Source organism: Cyprinodon tularosa, unplaced genomic scaffold (genome assembly GCF_016077235.1).
Source record: "Cyprinodon tularosa strain WSP-4 unplaced genomic scaffold, ASM1607723v1 ctg85, whole genome shotgun sequence".
NCBI classification, from domain to species: domain Eukaryota; kingdom Metazoa; phylum Chordata; class Actinopteri; order Cyprinodontiformes; family Cyprinodontidae; genus Cyprinodon; species Cyprinodon tularosa.
This window is the reverse complement of record NW_024039618.1, coordinates 1,172,492-1,193,389: the sequence shown is the minus strand read 5'-3', so window position 1 is coordinate 1,193,389 and position 20,898 is coordinate 1,172,492. Positions and strand designations below refer to the sequence as shown.

General features: G+C 36.4%; 1 protein-coding gene across 3 annotated transcripts in view; it reads left to right on the top strand.

The window, feature by feature from the left end:
• cacna2d2a (calcium channel, voltage-dependent, alpha 2/delta subunit 2a) overlaps window positions 1-20,898 on the top strand; it is a 260,234-nt gene that overhangs the window by 43,261 nt on the left and 196,075 nt on the right. For all 3 annotated transcript variants that reach the window (XM_038272939.1, XM_038272940.1, XM_038272938.1), the window contains exon 3: window positions 16,130-16,246. In XM_038272939.1, coding sequence (XP_038128867.1) covers window positions 16,130-16,246 — 117 coding nt within the window. The remainder of the gene's footprint in view (window positions 1-16,129; window positions 16,247-20,898) is intronic.

Sequence of the window (20,898 nt, the reverse complement as noted above, 5' to 3'; positions counted from 1 at the left end):
AGCCATGTATACACAAAATCATGCAGACATTATAATATAATCTACTGTTTCGCAAATTAAATTATGTCTGTCTGATACAGACACAACAAGCATTCACGTCCTAATACATGATGCACTTGATCTTTCACAGGCGCAGGTTGTTATTTTAGCTTTGCCTGTACATTAATACGATGGGATGTGATGGATTTTGGATAACTGTGCATTCAGTATAGAGCAGCTCCTGACAGTGATATTATTGTGACAGTATCTGTTCAATTTTGGTCTGACATAAACTATTAAGTTGACGCTGTATGGGAGGGGTGATTTAGGAAATGAAAACAGGAAAGATTGTAAATGGAAAAATAAAAGCTATTTGAGTAAATATTTTGGATGAACAAAAAAACCGAAACAATTCCCAACCATCAGCAAGTTAATAAAAAGGCTGCAGTTTATCTTTGTCTGAAAGACAAATGTCCTGACTGAGGGAAGATGGAGGGGAGGAGATGAGAAAAAAGAAGGAGGAATCTACACATTTACTGTGGTCCTTCATCACTCCAGCAAGTCCCTTACTATTAATCTGTCTGTTTGATGTTTGCCAAATCGGTGGTTTTCTCTGGCATAACACACCTATTCAGCTTGACCACTTTGGTTCTGCTTATAGGACTTGTTCATGAATAGATTCTGAACTGGGTGGTCAAAACCCATTCTGGAGTGTGAATGTCATTACTTATATGGGACATTGCTTTAATTTTAGTTACAGTGAGATAGAAGTGAGAAATGGTCTATCCTGCTAGCTTAATAAACCAGCCCCACCCGCCAGCGGCCAAAATAATTTTTGCCTGCAAGTGGTCTAGCCTCGATCAATACCCCAGGCCCTAGAACTGGAAGGCCAATTGCAACGCAGAGATGTGTTTTTAATTTCTGGATGCAAAGCGGGTGGGGTTTTTAGGGCAAGATGACAACGCTGCACAACTTTGGAGAAAGCACAACAAGGAAGATGGCAACAGCTATTGAACAGTTCTCGTTAGAATCAGATTTGGGATCAGTTTTGGAGGGATTAGACTTGGGATTTTCGTTGAAACGTGAGTAAAAAAAAGGCTCTATACTCATAAATTTTTAAGAAGGACATATTCGCCGTTTTACCGACAGGCTGTTTGTTTACACTCCCACACCAGCTTTCTGTCGGGCTTACTACGTCACAGTCAGTTGCACTCATTGGTCAAAAAACTTGTTGTTCCCATCAACAATCTTCTGATGTCTCATTCATCGGGCCCAGACTAAATTATACATTTAATCTCACAATCAGGCTACTGTCCTGCACAAATCGGGAAATCTTATCAATCTACCCTGAAATGTCTAGGTGACAAACCCCTTTGTTAGGGTTCTTTGTTAGCCCCCAATACCCGATACCTGTCTATGTCTCTAAAGGTGGGATAATTAGAGGGAATCGTTGGCCTGACTGAACAGGCGAGTTGTTCTTTTCCCCTGTAAGGGGGTGGGCTTTGTGATGATGGCGGGAAGGAATCAACTCAATTGTTGTGGGTTTTCTAAGCTAAAACGAGGATTTGTTTTTGGTCCACACTATAAAGCCTTGAACTCAACGCTATTTCTGACATTTTGAACTAAAAAAGGTTTCTGGATGGGAAGGAAAACTTCTTCAAACTTGGAAACAAAGTCCATTGGATTGTTTATCTTTTTTTTTTTGGAATGACTGTGACCTGAATGACTCTGAGACTCTTCACCAGTTTTAAATAGAGCTCTCAGTGCTAATGAAATCTATAATTCCTTTTTTTTATTAAATCGCAATTTAAACAAGCCTTTTTGCTCCCTTTTACTGACCCGTAGTCAGCCCTTTTGTCCATTTTGTTAAGTGGTAAAAAGTGATTGATGGAAGAAGTTGACCTGAGTTTTAAACAGTCTGTTTAACTTTTCAAAAAAATAATTTAATATTTTTGTTGGTACTATTGCTCTAACACGGGTGTTTTTTGTCACTTGGGACCAATCGTTGTGGTACTTGGAGAACTTCACGTCTCTATGACCACCCATTGAAATCGAGAAGCGCTGCTGCTGAAAAAGTAACAATTATAAATGGATAAAACTTTTATGATGGAGAATGAGATCTGGCGCCTATTGGTAACTCTCACCTTTTTCTCTTAATGGTTTTCCTGTACAATTATTGGCACATAAGAGTGTTTAAAAATGAAGCGTGGCTGCAGCATGAAAATAATTTGCTGAATCACTGGAAACGCCAAATACATATTTTTGCCCAATTTAGGAAAAGGTGCAGATTTCTGCTCCTTAACAGGCACCCTGAGATCCTCATCTACACCACTGGCAATGTCACTTATGTCTATGATTAGGGCTGGGCAATAAACCCGATACCGTTACCGTCATTCACGACAATAGCCGGTGCAATGTCCCATGTCGGTAATTTTGGTAAATAAGTCAGTAAATAGCTTTGCTGTTTTGCCAGTGTGCACTGGTTTGTATTTCCTTCCCATTTAAGACACTGCAGCAGTGTGTAATCACGTGACTCCACCCATCCAGTCAGAAGCGTAAAGAGAATGGCGGATGAGCCCAGTGAAGAAGCGTCTTACAGCTGTAAACGAAATGACATCAGTTAATACTGTGGAGCTGAGCGAGAGCACAGAGAAGAAGTTGAGAGCGGGTTGTCATAGTTGACACGTGGCAGACAGGTTTTGAGCGAGGGTGTTTGAGTTTAAATAATGCACATTGTTCTCACTGTACGCTCAGTTTGGTGGCACCAAAATTAAGCAACAGATGCTAAGCAAAAGATGATATTGATTTGAGGTGAAATTGACCAGCCCTACCAAGGGGCCCTCCAGCTATTTATACTACTCTACATTTGTAGGCGCCTCTTCCAAGCATTTCCTCCAATTGAGTTTTTTGCCAATTGAGATATACAAAGGAAAGGTGTGCAGTAACATGTCTACACACGTTTTCTTTTCATAAATCACCACAAGTTTTGAGATTTCTCCCTTAAGCCAACTATTAGTTTAAAAGCTGCACAACCTTTAAAACACGTGGCCCCTGGTGTGAGATTTCTATATTCAGTGTGGATTTGAGGAACTAGGTCACCGCCTGGTATTCGTCTGCTATATTGTATGAAATCCAAAGTCAACACAGCCATCTACCAAAAAATTTATTAGGGTACGCTATGCTTCCTTTTACTATTAAGAATAATAAACATTGATATGAGAGTTTTATTTTCCCATATCTGATGAAGGTAACAATGCTTTGTTTATTCACTGTACTGCTGGATTGGCCTGCAAACTCAGCCTATTCGAATATTATATTTTTTATAGAAATATACTTCTCAATAATATCCCAAATGATCAAGAGGCATCTATTTATCAAATCACAGTTGTAAACGTAGTGCCAATGTAAGAAATTCTTCCACTTCAAAGGAAAGCTTTGATGCAGTATTTCCCAGGCTGTTTTATCAAATTATAACAATATTTATGCATCACACTGTGATAATGCAGCTAGACAGGTGGATGCCATCTCCTGAAGAGTTATGTCAACAAAACAACAATTCAACAATAGTAGGATGTTCTTCTGATGTTGTTTAGATCATTTCTTAATTTGTTGTGGTGTTTGAGCAAAAACTCTGCTCAAGTGTGGTTTCAATGGTCTCAATGTGTAACTTTAATCAGAGGGAATTTGTAAAAGTGGAAATAAAACAAATTTGTTTTTATTGTGCAACATTGGACTCTTTTAAACTCAGGTTTAAGTTGCCATGAGGCCGATCGACGTGTAACCACAACAGTAATTCTAAATGATCAAACATGGAGATGATATGAAACTGAGTGCATGCCGAAACATCCCTCGGTTGAATGTTTGTGTGTACCTATAGTTGTAGGTTTCCGTATGTGAACAATGTTTTCCTTTGTTCTGACCTGCTTGTATCTCAGGTTAACACTCCCTCAGATAATGTTACACAAGCCAGCATATCCATGCCCTGCCCTCGATTTCACCTTTCTTTTTTTTTTCTCTCTAATCTCAAATTCTCCCAATAGGCTCCATGTAAATATTTAGCCTAGCCTTTGTTTCCCAGAATCAGTGGCCAGGATAGGGTCTGCTCTCTCTTATTATCTGTAAGCACTGGCATACTGTGTTGCTTCTCAAACTGTGCTGGGATGTCTGCTTCTTTTGCATACTGTTATTCAGATGTCCACAGGAAGCCACTGCTTCATGGTTTGGCTGAGCATCAGCTCACTTGGACCCCTGTTGCTTTTCTATGCCTACTGGTAAAAGGGCAGCTCTTCTTCATGGATCATCTTTATACATGGTTCGGAGATTTGGGGTTAAAAGCTTATTGAATTTACATCGGTTGCTTTTGAAGATTGTAAATGCTTTGATAAATGAGCACATCTGAAAAGTGAACTTAGCTGTATCCAAATATAAAAGGCCACCACAATAAACGTATAAAATAAAAATGCCCATATACTTGTATCCAGACAAATTAAAAGGAAATGGAATTAAAACTTATAATTCATCTTTTATCCAACTGGTATTTATTCATATAATCGTCTTACACTCCTCATGATTCTTTTTCTCTCATTTTTCAGGTCAATGTATTTGTTACCTTGTGGTGACATTTACCCTGGATTACTTGTGTGACCAACTACTAGTCACTTTGACAAAAGTTATCTTCTTGCCTGGGGGTTTGGTTTAGGATTAATGCAAATGTATTTTGAATTAGACTTAGGGTTAAATATCTTTTGTTAATAGAAAGGGTGAGGGTTTGGTTTAGACCATAGCAATGAATACAAAATAAATGGAAGTCAAAAGAAAGTATCAGTAAAGCTAGCAGGACACATGCGTGTTTGTTTGTATGTGTGTGTGTTAGGGTTAATAATTTTTTATAGATTCTTATGGTTAATATCTAAAAAGTGTGCATTTGTGTTGCCTTCTTTGATATACTAACCAGATCTTCATTTATGTCCCCTGAATGTAGTCCACCCAAGTTCTCGTTAAACTGGGTATAAGTTTCAAAGGGCTCAGATTAAAAAAAATAAAAAATTGTTCTAAAGTGAGAAGAACAGTATTAATCAGAGAAGCAAACAGAAGCTCCACAATGGAGCCTCACAGGTTGATCTATTGTCACGACTAATGTTTGTCTTTCAATCAAAAACTTAGCCTATTATGGAATATTGATAATAAATAAACCATTTTTGAATTGCTATAAGACGTGCTATTAACATAAGACGTTCCTGTGGGGAACACAGTAAACATTTGGAAGAGGATATTTGGTCAGATAAGGCCAACAAACTACATATATGCAACCAAGAAAAACTATTTCCTCCTTTCAGGAAAATGAACACTGCTCACCAAATTAAACAAATTAGTTCCACAGTGAAACACGGTGGTGGTGGCATCACACTGTGTGGATTCTTCCCTAAAGAGAAAGTGGATCAGGTCAGAGATGGTGGAAAATAACTAGAAGATAAATAAAAGGGAATCCTAGATGACGCAAAATTCTTTGGATTTGTTTGATTTCCAGAAGAGCAATAATCCTTAACCAGGGTCTAGCTTTGATCAAAGAACAATCCTTGGTTGGAGTGATCCAGTCAAACCAATAAGAAATCTATTGTGAGACTTGAAGGGATTGGTATTCACAGCTTAAGATTCAGTCATATTTCACAGGTATGCATTTCACTCTGGCTTCAGTTGCAGTAAAACGTGGACTGGGAGTTTAACACAAATGCATACCGCACTTTTCAGATTTAATTAGTAAATATTCTAAAAACATCCTCATTATTATACATCTACATTTGAATTAGATTGTATTTTGCTTTCATCCTATTCAAACACAGTTAAATACAATGTTGTTTCTGACAGTTTCATGACAAAATCCTTCAAAGCTAAATTAAAATAAATACAGTTATGCAATGTCGGCAATTAACTGTCTCGCCTAAGTAAGCCTGCTACGGTAGAGACAGCCGGCCCCAAAATGACCCCAGTTTTTATTAATCTGTTTCGACAGCTTCGTTCTTGGTTCTCATGTAGCTACAGTAAAACAAACTGACCCCTCATGGGGATTTCATTGCCAATGATGATACTCCGACCTGCTCAAGAATAGAGCTGTACAAGAACCACATCTCGATAATGTGACACCAAGTTGTTAGGGACAGACACTTTACATGCTTTAATGTTGTAAGTTGAAATTACAGTGCACAAGGCTTGTTCTTGCACATTGTTAGCAATGCTGATATAAAAACCCTATCATATTTGTCAGCATTAAAAAAGATGATGATCATTCACACAAGGACATAAAAGGCTCCTGATACAGACTTATTGTAAAACCTTTCTTTCTTTTTTGGTTTCTTTAATATAAACTCCCCCAAACCAGGCAGAGATCCAGAAGCACCTCCTACCGTATTAACCATACTTTCAAAGGGAACTACTGAGCCATACGTAAACACCATATAGGTATAGAAATGACTAATCAAAACAACGTATTTCTTTTTTTTTTTATTGACATACCTTGTCCTGTAAATCCCTAGTGCAAATGTTTGGCTTTAGATTGGTAAGATATGTATTAATAAGTCAGACAACAGCGAGTGATGCAATATCTTAACCCTAGAGAAAACTGACAAATTGTTGGCATACTATAGTGTTTACTTCATCTTATTCACAGAATAACTGTTATCAGTAATGTAATACAACCTAATTTTAACTTAATTAATATTAAGAGCAGGATAAATTTTTTTTTTTAAATCTACAAAGTGGCAAATTTCTTTATTTTTTGGCTCATTTGTTAATCAAATGTTGGAATTTTTTAACAGGTCAAAAAACTGATAAGTACTACAGTCCATAATATTAACGTTGCTCATTGTATTAAGTAGGGGTATAGCCATTCTTTACAGCTGGAGCTGTAATCACTTTTGTTTTCCCATTGACATTCATCTCCCTCATCAGATCCACACTGGAGACTCAACAAAATCATAGAACAAACGGTGAAAACTCCACTTTGTTTACTGAACCAAGCAGACAGAGGGGCTAATCAACATGAAAAAGGGATTTACGTAAGGTGTTGTTAAACTTTTGAAAGCAATGTGTTTTATTTCTGAACATGTTGAAGGGGAAAAGAGGAGGTTTAACATAAAGCAATGCATTTGGCTCCATTTTTTGCACACCTTTAGCATACATTAACTGCTGTATTTCTGTAGCAGTTTTATTACATAGAGACAGGCATACCCATCAAGTACAACAGATGTGACGAGTTTGGACCTGATTGTGTGTTAGGTAGCAATCAAACAGCAGGCAAGAAGTGGTCAAAGACAGAAAAAAAAATTCAAACCCTTCAACTGCAACCTTAATCCTAATGAGATTTTATGAAAGTTTCAAATTGGAGCCGAACAATATATTGAATTGCAGTTGTCACTGCAGTATTAATTTCTCAATATTGCAATCACAAAGGACTGGTGAATTCAATATTGTCTTTTACTTATCATGAGGGATGCAGAGGGTTTTATTTATTTATTTATTTTTACAGTACTTTGTGACCTATTTTTATATTTCAGTGGCTGAGATGCGGAAGCTCACAAAGAGCAGTGAAAAGTATTAGGAAAATGTGGGTTATAAATAATCATCATTGTCACAGCAATACTCTGCAATAGCATTAGACCTGTGTATTTGTTTTACGAGTCTGCTTCATTCAAAACCTAAGAAATTATAAAAAAAAGTTATTTACTCCTATTAAAAAGATATGGAATATGGAATAAGGAAGGATTTACCTGGAAATGTAATCACCCATTTTAACATGTTTCGCACATTCAAATGGCTTTGTTATTTCACCAATAGCAGTTTTGAAATATTCTTTTGTTTTTATTATTTTAATTACCTTGAACTTGTTGTACTCAAGGCAAAAAGGTTCAGTGTTCAATAATGTAAAATAATAAGAAAAGGCCTCTTTCTTTGTGGCTGGGTTTTTGCTATTTTAGTTCTTTTGAGATCTGGTTCTGAGCTCGTCTGCCTGGCTGTTTCATGGATGGGGCTGCCTTTGGAGCTGGTTGACACTTACCTTTTGTATCTCTGCTTCTTTCTGAATGTCTGCTTCTGTCTCCTTGAACCCTAGTCGTTCTCAGCAGATGGCTGCTCACACTGAGTCTGGTTCTCCTGGAAGTTTCTTTCTGTTAAAAAGGAGATTTCCTCCCCACTGTCGCTACATGCATGCTGGGTGTGAGAGATTACTGTTGAGTCGGTCAGTCGATGCAGTCAGCTGCTTGACTTTCTTCAATTAAAATTTGAATCCTGTTTTATACCAGCATTTGTGGCTCAAAATTCCTGCCTAAAATATAGAATTCCAATTATTTTTCACCCAATATTGCAATTGTATTTTTGGTTTGATTTTCATTCGCAGGAACCACAGGGATGTAAATGTTGTAAAGGTTATTTTTTATTTTAATGATCCTGAATGGCGGGTTGTCCAGAGTCCATTGTGGCAGGACTTTACGGTTACCATTGTGTTAAAAAGTGTTTACCTTCACTCTCATTAGACTGCTGAATGTTGTTTAAAATGGGGTTTAAAAAAAAAGAAAAAAAAAAGCGCTGAATGTTGTAAATTGTAAATCGTATACCAGTCTTATGTTTACATTTTATCACTGCTGCACTTTATAAATGGAAATATCTTGAGAGCTGTACTGAGCGAAATTTCTTTTTGTATACACTCTGTGTGTACTAAATGACAAAGTCTATCTGTGTGTACTAAATGACAAAGTCAGTTTAAAGTTGTAGGGAAGTCATATTTAAATGTCAAATCATTTTGGCTTAAACATGTATATGATCAGACGATGTTGTCCAAAAAGTTAGAAAATTGCTATTCTAAAAAAAATCCGGTCTTTCCTCCTCTAAATAAAAATGTATGACGGAGGAGACTCATACACGACCTCTGACGCAAAACTCTCCTCCTCTTGCGTGTTTCCGCTGTCCATAGCGTTCCTTGACAGTGTCGTTGCCAAGTCACCAATTTAGTGCTACTTGGTACCAATGTCATTTCCCATTGGGAACCTACTAGCAATATTCACTTTATTCACTTGTATTAAGTCGGGCACCACTCAGGAGAATTGTGAAATGAAACGGTTGGAACAGACGTTTCCCTACGACTTTTAGTCTAATGCATGGATGTGCACTAGCTGCAACTATCTCTTCCCGTCAGTGTGGTGGTAAAGCCCCTTTGAAGTTATTACCACCACTTAAAGGGCTGGAATCAGAAAGTAGGTGTCTCACTGTTAAATGTAATGTGACCAAAATGGAGGGCGTTTGTGATTTGAAATTGGTATGTTACATTTGGATTATGTTGCAAATGAAATTAATTTCCCTGTCCTAAAGCCAAGTAATAAACTGGATATTTGGGACTACCATCACAAACTGGTCTAATTTATATAACATTGAGATCATGTGATTAAAAACATATGAGGATAAACCAATACATTTACTCCTACATTGGGAAGTATAAAATACTATTTCTCAGAAGTTGCTGAATAAAGGCAAGCGTCTAATCTCCGATGTAGTCAGTTGTGTGTGTCCTCTAAGCTGGTGGGAAATTGTAGACAAAGTCCAGCATAGTCACACAAAGCTTTTTTTCTCCACTCTTTGATTTAGAAAGAAAAGCATCCCAGAGAAAGTAGTTTGACAGTCTCAGTCGATGTTTCAGGTTTTTATGTGCCTGACTGGACTCCTCCGGAGGCTTCTATCCTGTTTGAACTATGAAAGCTTTCTGGTGTGTTGTTTCTTATCCAGCTCCTCCGAGGGGCCTGTACACTCCCTACGTGTTCTCTCTTATTGAACTCTTCCTGGGGCCCATGGAAGCTGGGTCTGCTTGGCAGAGCCCACTAATATTCCTTAATGATGTGCCATCTGTCTCTGTCAACTTTTTTTGTGCTGCCGTAGCCAGACATCGTCTTATTGTGGCTGGCTTCAAAAAGAGATAAGCAGCCCCCCCCCCTCTTAGATACAGGCAACAGGAACAGATATGAAGGAGCATCATCACTACCAGAAAATATAGGAGAAAAAGTAAACAAGCTTATGGAAAGAAACCGTTTTGACTTAGTTCTGATAGAGCGTTTTGGTAGGCAAATGTTGGGCCACATTAGCAGCATTTAGTTGCCAAAGCCAAGCCGTGCAGGAAATGACTTGCAAAGCAGGAGGACTTGTCTGATGATTTTTTTGAGCCAGATGAATCTGCATAACACTTTTAACAATAATTTCCTGGAGTCCCGCCACACTCTGTCTTTCCATCTGTGTGTTTACAGCAATGATCAGGGGTTGGCAGCCTGAAACTAGTCATCATGGCTAATGTTGAGAATGTAAATTTCCTTTGAAGTGTATGAGCTTCACAGAGTGGGAAAATGTGCGATTTTTTTCACCGTTTGCATGGATATCTGATATTTTCTGCATGTGTGTTTCACTGCCTTAGCTGCCAGAGGAAGCATATTGGTGGCGATTGGCATAGTTACTTCTGTCGTGTCCTGTGTGAGCGTTAGCAGCAGAAGGTTTGGTTGGCTGATAGCGGCACAGACAGCCGAGCCACCTCTCCTCTTTTCCCTGTGAGAATGACAGGCCTACACAGAAAGCTGTTTGAGCGTCAAAGCTCTGAGCCAACAGCATAACTGACTAAAACTGCTAATTTGCTCCACAGCCATTCCGGTCCATAAGCTATCAGTCATTTTTCAAAATAAAAACAAGGGATATCCACAACTTTTAGCAGTAAAAATTTTCAGACAGTAAATTGCTGCTCAGAGTTGATGTCTGTGTAATGTATGTCTGCAGCTAATAATTATTTCGCTGATACCTGAGGATAATTTTTTAGATTAGTAATCGGATAACAAAATGTTCCTCAAGGACGATTTTATACAGAATGGAAGCCACTTGAAGGTGAAGATATGCCATTTGAGGACTTCTGGATAGAGCATATTAGTGAACAAAAAAGAAAAAAGTTTCATATTGAATGAATATATATATTTATTATGACTTTGGCACAATAATTGCTCAGAGTCGCTTTTAAGCTTATGGCAGGTTTTAGAGTGTCTATACTCCACTTAACGATAAATCAATTACTTATTTAGTTGACGGTTATTTAAGTAATTGATTAATCACGATTAATGCTTTTTGTTAAAAAAAATATCATGTTAATTTCAGTAAAAGTATTATGTATTAGTATTATGCCCAGACTAGGACTGTAACTAATGATTATTTTGTAATTATTATTGTTTGATTAATCGATTAATAATTGGACAGCCAAAGGTTCCTTAAAGACCTTTTTTTACAGAATTCAACCAGGTAATTGAAATAATCAATGAATCATTTAGTAATCGATTAATCGTTAACTGGAATCTAAAACTTATCTTTAGCAATTATATCAAAATCGTAAAAAGAAATGTGTTTTGCGTTTAAGATTTTAAAAAACGTTTTCGTCTGCCATTATGCTCTATCCAGAACTCCTTAAGTGGAAAAGTTTTAGTTTCACCTGGTTTAATTTCATAAAAAGTCTTCTTTAAGGAACCTTTTGCTATCCGATTATTAATTGACAGAATAATCCATTTGCAAAATAATCATTAATATCAGCCCTACTGTAATCCCTTTTAATATTTACATTCTGGATGTCGTAAAGATAGCATGTGTGGCTGCAGCTTATTTCCATACATTTTGTACTGCAGTGAGAGTATTTGGTTTAATTTTCCAACAGTTTGTGGCTCAATTCTCTGATGTAAGGCAGGGCATTTTCCAGTGGGGCTGTCTGATGAGCATACTCTTGTAGTTGTTGCAGAGTGCACAATTATACACCACACTAGAATAATTTCAACTCCCTAAACTAAATGGTGGAAATTGCATTAGAGATGTTTCCTTTCCACAGCTAATACTGCTGGGGCAAACTAAATATAAATGACCTTTTTAAAGTACTGCCAACGTATACCAAGATAGCTCCTATTATTAGATATAGGTTTTATTGATCTTTTTCCTTCCCTTTGTGTTATATCTATAAGGTTTTAGTATAGAAGTCTCTGTCTTTGTCTATATTGTCCTTGCAGACTGTAATGAATCTTCCAGGAGGAGGCAGATCTGAAGAGTATCAGCGCATTAAGAGAATTAATATTGATTTTTAAAACAAAGTTGACATGGGGTTTTTAAATTGACTCGAGAAATGCTTCACTTTAAAAAGTCTCAGTGTGTAGTTTGTCAGTGGAGTGGAGAGAAACTTTACACTCCATTTGTGATGTAATAAGTTTCCAGTGAAGGCTTTCAACACTTAAAAACAGGCCTTTTAAAATGGTGTGGACGACTGTAGCTTCATTTAAAGCTTGACCAAATTAAACCATCTTATTGTTCATGAAACTCATTAAAAAAGTATAATTTGCACAAGAGAAAAAAATATTTCTACTTGATTTTTAATCCTGAGAGGTTATTTATGATGTTTAAAGCTGAGCAGGATTCCCGGTGCCTTTGATGGCAGTTAAAAGAAGACAGCAGGCAGTCTCCCTGTAGCAGCTGTGCTTGCAGGGTTTAAGTCTCAGCGGCCAAATTTGCATGCTCAGTGGGCCGTTGGAAGGAATACCCCCCCCCAAACACCCCCCGGCTGCTTGCCCCGCTTTTGGTCTGACAGAGACAGATCATACAGACACCAGTGTTTTCCTTTCCTAACTGCAGCCCATCAACCCATCAATCCCTTTGACATGATATTTAATAACTGAGCAACTGATCCTTGACTCAGATTTATGTAGTGCAAGGAGATTTCCCTCAGATTTTCAAAAATTTTCCATCAATGCCTATTAGCTCCTTTACAATGCCATGCCTTCAACTTTTTTTTTACGTTTTACTACAATACAACCTCATGCTTTAGGGTATATTATTTTGTGTTTTGTATGAGAGACCAATGGAAATCATTGAGTTATTAAACACTGAGTATGTCAGAAGACAAACACTATATGAACTCCAAATATGTGAACAGGAACGCTTGCTGCAGTTTTCATTTTTGAAAGATTTGTAAGCCAATTTTCACATATGCCGGACTTTATGTTGGTTATAAAATCCTATGAAACACGTTGAGTGTTTCGATGTTTTTGGCCTTTGAACAGGTTTGTAAGATGATCTGCTAATGCAATAAGTATTTTTGCCCTTACAACAAATAGATACAGTATTTGCAATTAAAATAAGATAATGGAGCTTCTGTTTATTTTTTATTCTAGATATAATTGTTCTTACATTTCTTAGTTATTTACTTAAATTAATTAAAATGCACTTCTTTTAAGAATATTGACTTACTTATATTTTTTTCTTTTATTTCAGTGACAACGCCAGATCAAAATTAAACCTTCTGTTATAACTATTGATATTTATTAATTCACAAATTATTTTATCCTGCTTAATTACTCTACTCCATTTAAATGTTCTTAGTACCTAGATTTTATCGATTTCGGAGCATGTTTATCTACTGAATGTTCTGCAGAATCTTGCCTGCAGGATCTCTAAAGCCGAATCTGATGAACCTGAAACCTGGTTCACATGGAAAGTTTTTTCAAGTTTTTGTGTAATCTCTAAAACCTAAGACGCCTCACAAATGATGATAGAAAATCATCAATATTACAGGTGCAATACATTACACAGATCCTACAGTGTCATGTATTGCCACATTTCAATCGCAGCACATTACACATGAACAGATTTCACTCCAGGAAATGCAGATGTTAAACAGGAAATCTTAAAAAACTTAATGAGATTAAATGTGAGGTCAAAGTAAATAGACATGGCCAACAAGGAAAAACGCAGATGCTTTGTGGATTCATTGTAAAAATGACAACAGAAGACATTGAAAGCACGGGGCTCTTTGGTAAACTGGTGGATTTGTGTTGATGGGTTGTGTGAAAATGCTTTCTGATTGGCTACACCTCATATTCATCAATATATGTTTTTCTGTGCTTTGGGAACACCACACACAGTACAGTACCAGGCAATCCAACATGTTGAATATTACCAACTTGCGATCAGCGCAAGGACATCCTTATGATTGTCAGAAAAGACAGATTGGGGGACAAATTGGGCTCAGTGTTTTTTTTTTTTTTTTTTTTTCCCCGAACCAATCTTAAGGGTGTGAGCTTTCAAACTTTTATATTCCTCTGTTTTTTTTTTTCTTGAAGATTTTCAGGTGTTGAAATCTGTCTCATTTACAGCATGAATTTTCATGCTGCTATTAATTATAATAATGTGCTGAAAGGGAATGAAACATTATCAGATCAAAGATAAGTGCGTACTCACCCTTCTTAACTGGTTTAAATGCATCAGCCAACTAATGAACTTCAAATGGGCTTCAAATTAAAGAAAAACAAGAATAAATGAGCTGAGAGGAGTATCATAGATTCAAATCCTTTCACAAATGTGCTGTGCATGATTAGAGGAAGCAGTTGCTGTAAAGTCATGTTACTACATGTATAGAGATGGTGACTTGGGTTCTTATTTTATATGAGGATGACAGAAGGAAACTTCAGTTGGGTCACAGATTTGCTTCATATGGCCTTTTGGTGAATTAGTGGGAACAGGAACATCAGGATTAGATTTTTAAGAACAATATTAATACAAGGTAATTTCAGTTTAAGGAAAAGTCCGTTCAGCAAAGGATGATCAATGGATCATTATCTATACCTAAAACTAACATATCCGCGGTGATTTAATGAATTTAGCTTTATCAGTAAAAAAATGTAAATAATAATTTTCATCATGATCACTGATTTAACTTCCAGTTCATCTATCGCAAAAAGAAAAAATGTGTGAGGATTATTTTCAATCACTCCATTACTAATAGCATCTCCTCCTTGGTCTCTAATCTTTGCCAACTCTGGCCTCGCATTCACAAAAAAAACATTAATTCTATTAACTACTTTGTTCATATCATCATTATCCCAATGGTTGTCAGTAAAATATTCTAGATATCTCATTGTATTTGTCCCATTTTTCCTTAGTAGAAACACATTATTAGAAACAGTTTATGTCGTTTTTTTACATGCATTTTTAAGACCTTGGAGAACCATGGTCTATTTTTGTGTTTGCTTCATTATTTTAACTGGACAATTTTTATTTAAGAATAATTTATATATCCGAGAATTTATTATATGCCCTGTGCACATACAGTATTCCACTCTATAAACAACTTTCCAATCCTGTGATAATAAGTCATATTTTTAGTGTGGTAATTGTATCCTCTGTTCTTAATTTCTTATGAATAACTGTGCCACTTTGTCTTTGACACTAGTTCTGATTAATCTCATTATTGACCTTGACATATATAAATACAGATAAGTATTCCCTATTATATTTATTACTATATAACTTGCCATATGTCATCAATATTATTAGTAAATACATTGTCTATTAGGCTTATATAGTGACTTGGGGTATGTTTATATTTAAATTCTAATGACTTTTTTTTTTTACAACTTTTTACCTTTTACAATCATACTTTGTGCAATTTTATCAATCTTTTGTAAACCCGCTCCTTTTTATTTTTAGCTTAAATAATTCTAATTTTTACCTTACAATATATTTTTTTTGTTTTGAGGTGTGTAAACGTTTTTATCTATTTTTCTTACTAACAATAAGGGTATTTTTCTTTTGATTGATTGTATCTTTTTTTTTTTCTCCTCACTGTACATGTGAAGATGTGAAGATGTGATTGTGCTGCTTTATAAGACATTTTGCAACTTCATTGGTGTCTGTTATTATAATGCCACAAATGGCAATAAAGGAAAAGTACACCCTGTTTTTCCCAATGTGTTTAAAATGTTTTTCCCTGTATATTTGCTCTTCAAGAGTTAAAACTGTAGAGACGCAAGGTGTTCACCCAGCAGTGAGGATCTGCTGGAGTGTTCGCTTATTTAATTTGATTGTGACTGCCAGACTGCAGCGGCCTAGCTAAGTGCTTTGCCATTAAGGCTCTGTTCTGTGTTTAATTCCTCCACAGAGCAGAGGCTCGTGGGTATAATGACAGCCGGCAAACTGTCGACTCTACAGTAAATGTTTACCATCTTGTGTGCTACCTTGAAAATAAGCAAACAGCCCCTCTGTGATCTCCTTAATTAAGCTAATGGATGCGGTCACATAACCTCTGATCCCACCTTTTTCCTTCCGTCTGCAGATTTATAATGAGAAGAAGAGCCAGTTTGAAATCAAGAGAAACAACCCCAAGGATCTGGTGGACAGAGTGGCACGGGAAATCTCCAGGCTGCTAAACAGTAAGAGTAAAGCCTTAGAGGTAAGAGACGCCTCCCATTTTGTGACACCTGTCTTCAAAACACACATCTCCCACATGCATAATGGAGTCTTTGAATTTTCAGCTGCTTTTCATACAAATAAATGACATGCTTCTGTCTCAAAGAAGGAGAAATGGAAAATGCAAATAGTAATAACAGTAGTCATACCCTCTTTATTTAACTGGTAATTTAAACATTGACCATCAGGTTATCTTTCAAATAACCTCTGCAGCTGTATTTACCCTGAATCTAAACACAAAAAGATCAAAATACTGTTGACACTGCATAAAAATAAAGAATTTGGTTTAGCCATATTCTTGTTACTTTCAAATCTCTTTTGGCAAAATAAGTTATTTTTATTTGATGTTTAAATGCAGATAATTATGTTATAATACATGGTTAATGTGCAGCATTGCAAGTTCTTGCCTATCATAATGCCTTTGGATTCAGTTCTAGGATCAGGATAAAAGTCCTGCCTCAAGTTGAGTTACCCAGAGTAGTTCATTTGTTTAAAATAGTTCTTTATGTATAACTGCACTCAAAAGATGTTTTTTCAGCTGTTAGTATCTCTGTATCTTTATGATAGTGCTCTTCGTTCAAACAGGTTCATGCATAAGATCCGAAACATTAGGAGTCTTACTTTGCAATGAAAATGAAAATGAAGGGTTTATATTCTATTGTCTTTATCATTCAATTCTGCAACCGTTATGAGTTCTTCCCAATGTTTTTATTATTCAACGCATATATTCTGTAGATGTGTTGTCTGAAAAGGTTATCATTTTAGTGTGGTGGGCTTTGGTATATAATTATTGCCACTGTTATGCTCAGGCAGGCCCTGTGATTAGTTGAAAATGTGTTTCATTCTTTCAGACGGAAACCTCTCGCTGCTTGGAGTAAAACGCTAGGGTGGGGTTATACTTACAGGAGAGATGAGTGACATGGAGGGAAATGAGAAAAGTACAAATAATCAATTTTTAATTTTAGAAAGCTGGGGAGAAAGTAGAGGAGCACCAATTGGGTGGAACTGCATTTTAAAATCAAATTTAGCTTTCACCATAAATGCATTTTGCTCCTTTCCTCTTCTTAGGCACTGCAGGATGTAGTTGTCTTTTTTATCTATCCATCAATCAATATACAGTGGCCTATAAAAAGCTATTTTTACATTTTGAACTTTTTAGGAACTTGTCTCTTCAGAATACCAAAATCCTAAAATGTTTGTATATGTTTAATGGAAGAGAGATTAAGCTAAAATCCAGGGCAATCCCTGTTTAAGGCTGAAAATCAATGAGTATAAGGTGCAGTCTCACCTTCCAGCTGAGCAGTAGTCCATGTCATACAGTCAGTGGTTGAATGGAATCAAAGCTTAATGAGTTATGTTGCATTCATACTAAATGGGATTTTAGAAATCAGAATGAGCAATTTACATGTTATCCCTCTGTACAGTTGTTTTCAGCAGCAATGAAAAAAGACGTGCTTTTAGCTTTGCAAACGGTCCGATTAGGGCGAGCTCCGGGAAAACAACACCAGTGATGGATTTGCAGCAAATTCTGCAGAAGTTGAAAACTCTGAAATTGAGTGTAAAGATGTGTCGCTACAGCCAATAAGGGACTGGATGCGGCTATAACCGAGGTTGAGGTGGCACTATGGAAACTAAGCTTTAAATTAAATGGAAGGTGCAAAAAATAGTGTTGACATATGACGAGGTAAGGAATGCTTTAAAGAGGTTGAACTTGGATGTCACATTAGCAGACAGTACGGGAACTTCTGAGCTATAGAAATTCAGGAAAACAGGCTTACAGATGCATCTGCGCTCAACTGCTGCACTGAGGTGTCAGTCTGCTCATCAAACGATTTATTAGTCAAAAAAGGTAAAATAAAAAGATATTTTTCAGTTAAAACTGACATAATGTCTTTTGAAAATGAAAAGCGACATTCCAGCATTTCTCCTTTGGCCAAGTTCAGGGTTGGACTTGGAATGGTAGTGACCATTCCACTGCAGTATCTCTCTTTATCAGCTATTTGCCCCTTCCTTCCAAATTTTCCCAGCCTGCACGTTCCTGACTATACCCACAGTCACATGCATACCTCCAGACTGTCACCTTACATTCTGTCTATGAGATTCAGACTCAGGGGGATGGCGGGAGGAGAAAAAGAGACGATATGATATGAGAATGTCTCCCTGGGGCATGGCAAAAAAAAAAGAAAAAAAAGAAAGAAATTGATGTTCAAAAATTCATAGTTTTAAAAATGTGCAGCAGGCAAGAAGGGAATTGGAAGACTGGCAGATTGGAGGAAAAAAATCACAAGAAAATTAACATTTTTATAAAAACCCCAATTAGAGAACAAAAATCATGCTGTAGGTCAAGATATAAAATTAAACCAGGTTATGATTTTCTTTTATATTTTTCATCCAACTGGATATTTAAGACTGTAGGCAATATATTTATATGGAATTATAATTTATTCGGGGAGGAGAAAAGTGAAAGCCATGTCTTAATGCAGTATGTAGATAAGAAGGTCTCACACTCTCCTCGGCACAGTGTTGACAGTGTTTAATATTCCCGACTGTTTCTGCACCCTGTAATGGTTATTTAGTCTCCAAAATTTTCTGCGACACATTTAAGAAAGGGAAGAGTGTGTATGTGTGTGTGTATATTTATAGGAAGTGTTTGCATGCGTGGAAGGAAGAAATTATTCTTCTGCAGCCTATTTATTTGCTGCTTCGGGTGGTTCTTTGTAGTTCATGTTTATATTACTAATGAGGAAATTCACATTGAGTCTAGACACTAGGCACTGATTTATAGTGGCACAAAAAATTTTTCTGCATTTCCCACAAGATTCCTTCCTCATTTTTAAATTAGCAGTTGCCCTTAATCATTTAAAAGCCCCTCTTTTTAAAATTTAAGTTCAGTTTGTACTTTTAATGGATGTCTGTTCAGTTCTGTCATTGTTGTAGCTATTAAAAGCAGTGCAATTATGCAGATTTCATTTTGCTTTATGTTTCAGCTATAATCTCTACATTGATTGTAATCAATATGATAATGCATAAAGCCATATATAAGGTATCATTTGGTTTGGGATGCACTAAATGTACCCCTTACCCCAAAAATGCAGATGTATGATCTGACTTACTTTTTACTTAATTTTACTCTTTAAAAGCCGTCCCACTTTTTGTTCTCCTTCTCCCTTTGTGTTTCCCTCACTCTGAGTCTGTTTGCTCTTCCTTTCTTGCTTCTGGCTTTAGTCTTCTTAAACACGGATTTGATGCCATGGTCGTTGCCAAAATTAAAATGCTGCATAAAGCCACCACTGGCTAAAAAAGCTTGCATGTTGCCATTGAAGATTCGATGCAAAATTTCTTTTATTATTATTTTTTTTTTAGTAAGATTCATTCCAGGAAAAGAACAAGTAGAAAAAAAACAACAAAAAAAGAAAAAACACCTGGCCTCATGTTTTGATTTACAGAATATTTCAATGCAAAGCAGATTTGGAAGAACAGTAGAATGTGCTGTGGAAAACCGTTTTACTGACATATTTGTACTGTTTTAGCTCTTTTTTTGTCACATATAATGTTTCATATCTTCAGACAAATTTCAACATCCTTGATATCCTGAGTGAAATCTGGCTGTATTGAACATCGCTCCTTTTAACCTAAGGATTGCTTGAGTCACCTTAGGGAGCAGCAAGTGCCATTAAAGATATTTGACTAGGCTACTATCTTTTTTTTTTTTTCAAATTAAGCAATTCGGCTTTTAATTATATTTCATATAGATACATGAAACATGCCTATGTATATAAATTTGTTTATGTGTAATATTAAACACATTTGACCAATTAGATGGACTCTTTACTGCCCTTACCTATTTATAAGATATATATATATATATATATATATATATATATATATATATATATATATATATATATATATATATATTAGTGCTGTCAAAATTATCGCGTTATTATCGCGTTAACGCGAGGCCATTTTAATGGCGATAATTTTTTTAACGTGAGATTAACGCTATGTGGTTTTATGGTACAATTTTCCAAGTACATCCCGCTGCAGCCTGCGGGAAGGCGGGGCTATTTTCCCCCTGTCTATGCATTTTCCATAGGCTTCGAGAGCGGAGCTCCTCAAGGAAAAAAGACGCTCATACACTCGGTAGCGCTAGTGCCTTTTCTTCAAGCCCCACCACCAACAAACAAGTTGAGTGTCTGGTGCCTATAGCAACCTGAAATACGCTGAGAAAACAGATTACTGAGGTGAAATGGAATCTGCTACGGCACTCTTGCTGTCTGTGTACGCCACAGGTCAGTATCGTGTGTGTGTGTGTGTGTGGGTGTGTGTGTGTTCTCATTTTTGTTAAGAGGCTGAAAAGTAACTTTCTAGAGCATAGACTACCTCCATCTAGTGATGTCGGTCTATTGATTTTGATGTATTGATTGAAAATTGTTCATTATTACCTTGGTTAATTAACATCTAATGTTAACTCTACTACATTTTATAGCAGTAGGGTAAAATGCTTGTCTTTGTTCAAAAGACTGTATTAACTGTAAAGACTGTCTTTTACATCAGCCTGTTTTCAGGGCCTTTTTTTTGGCTACATATTTGTTATTTTTTGCTACATGCCTCCCCATCTTCCTGCCATATGTT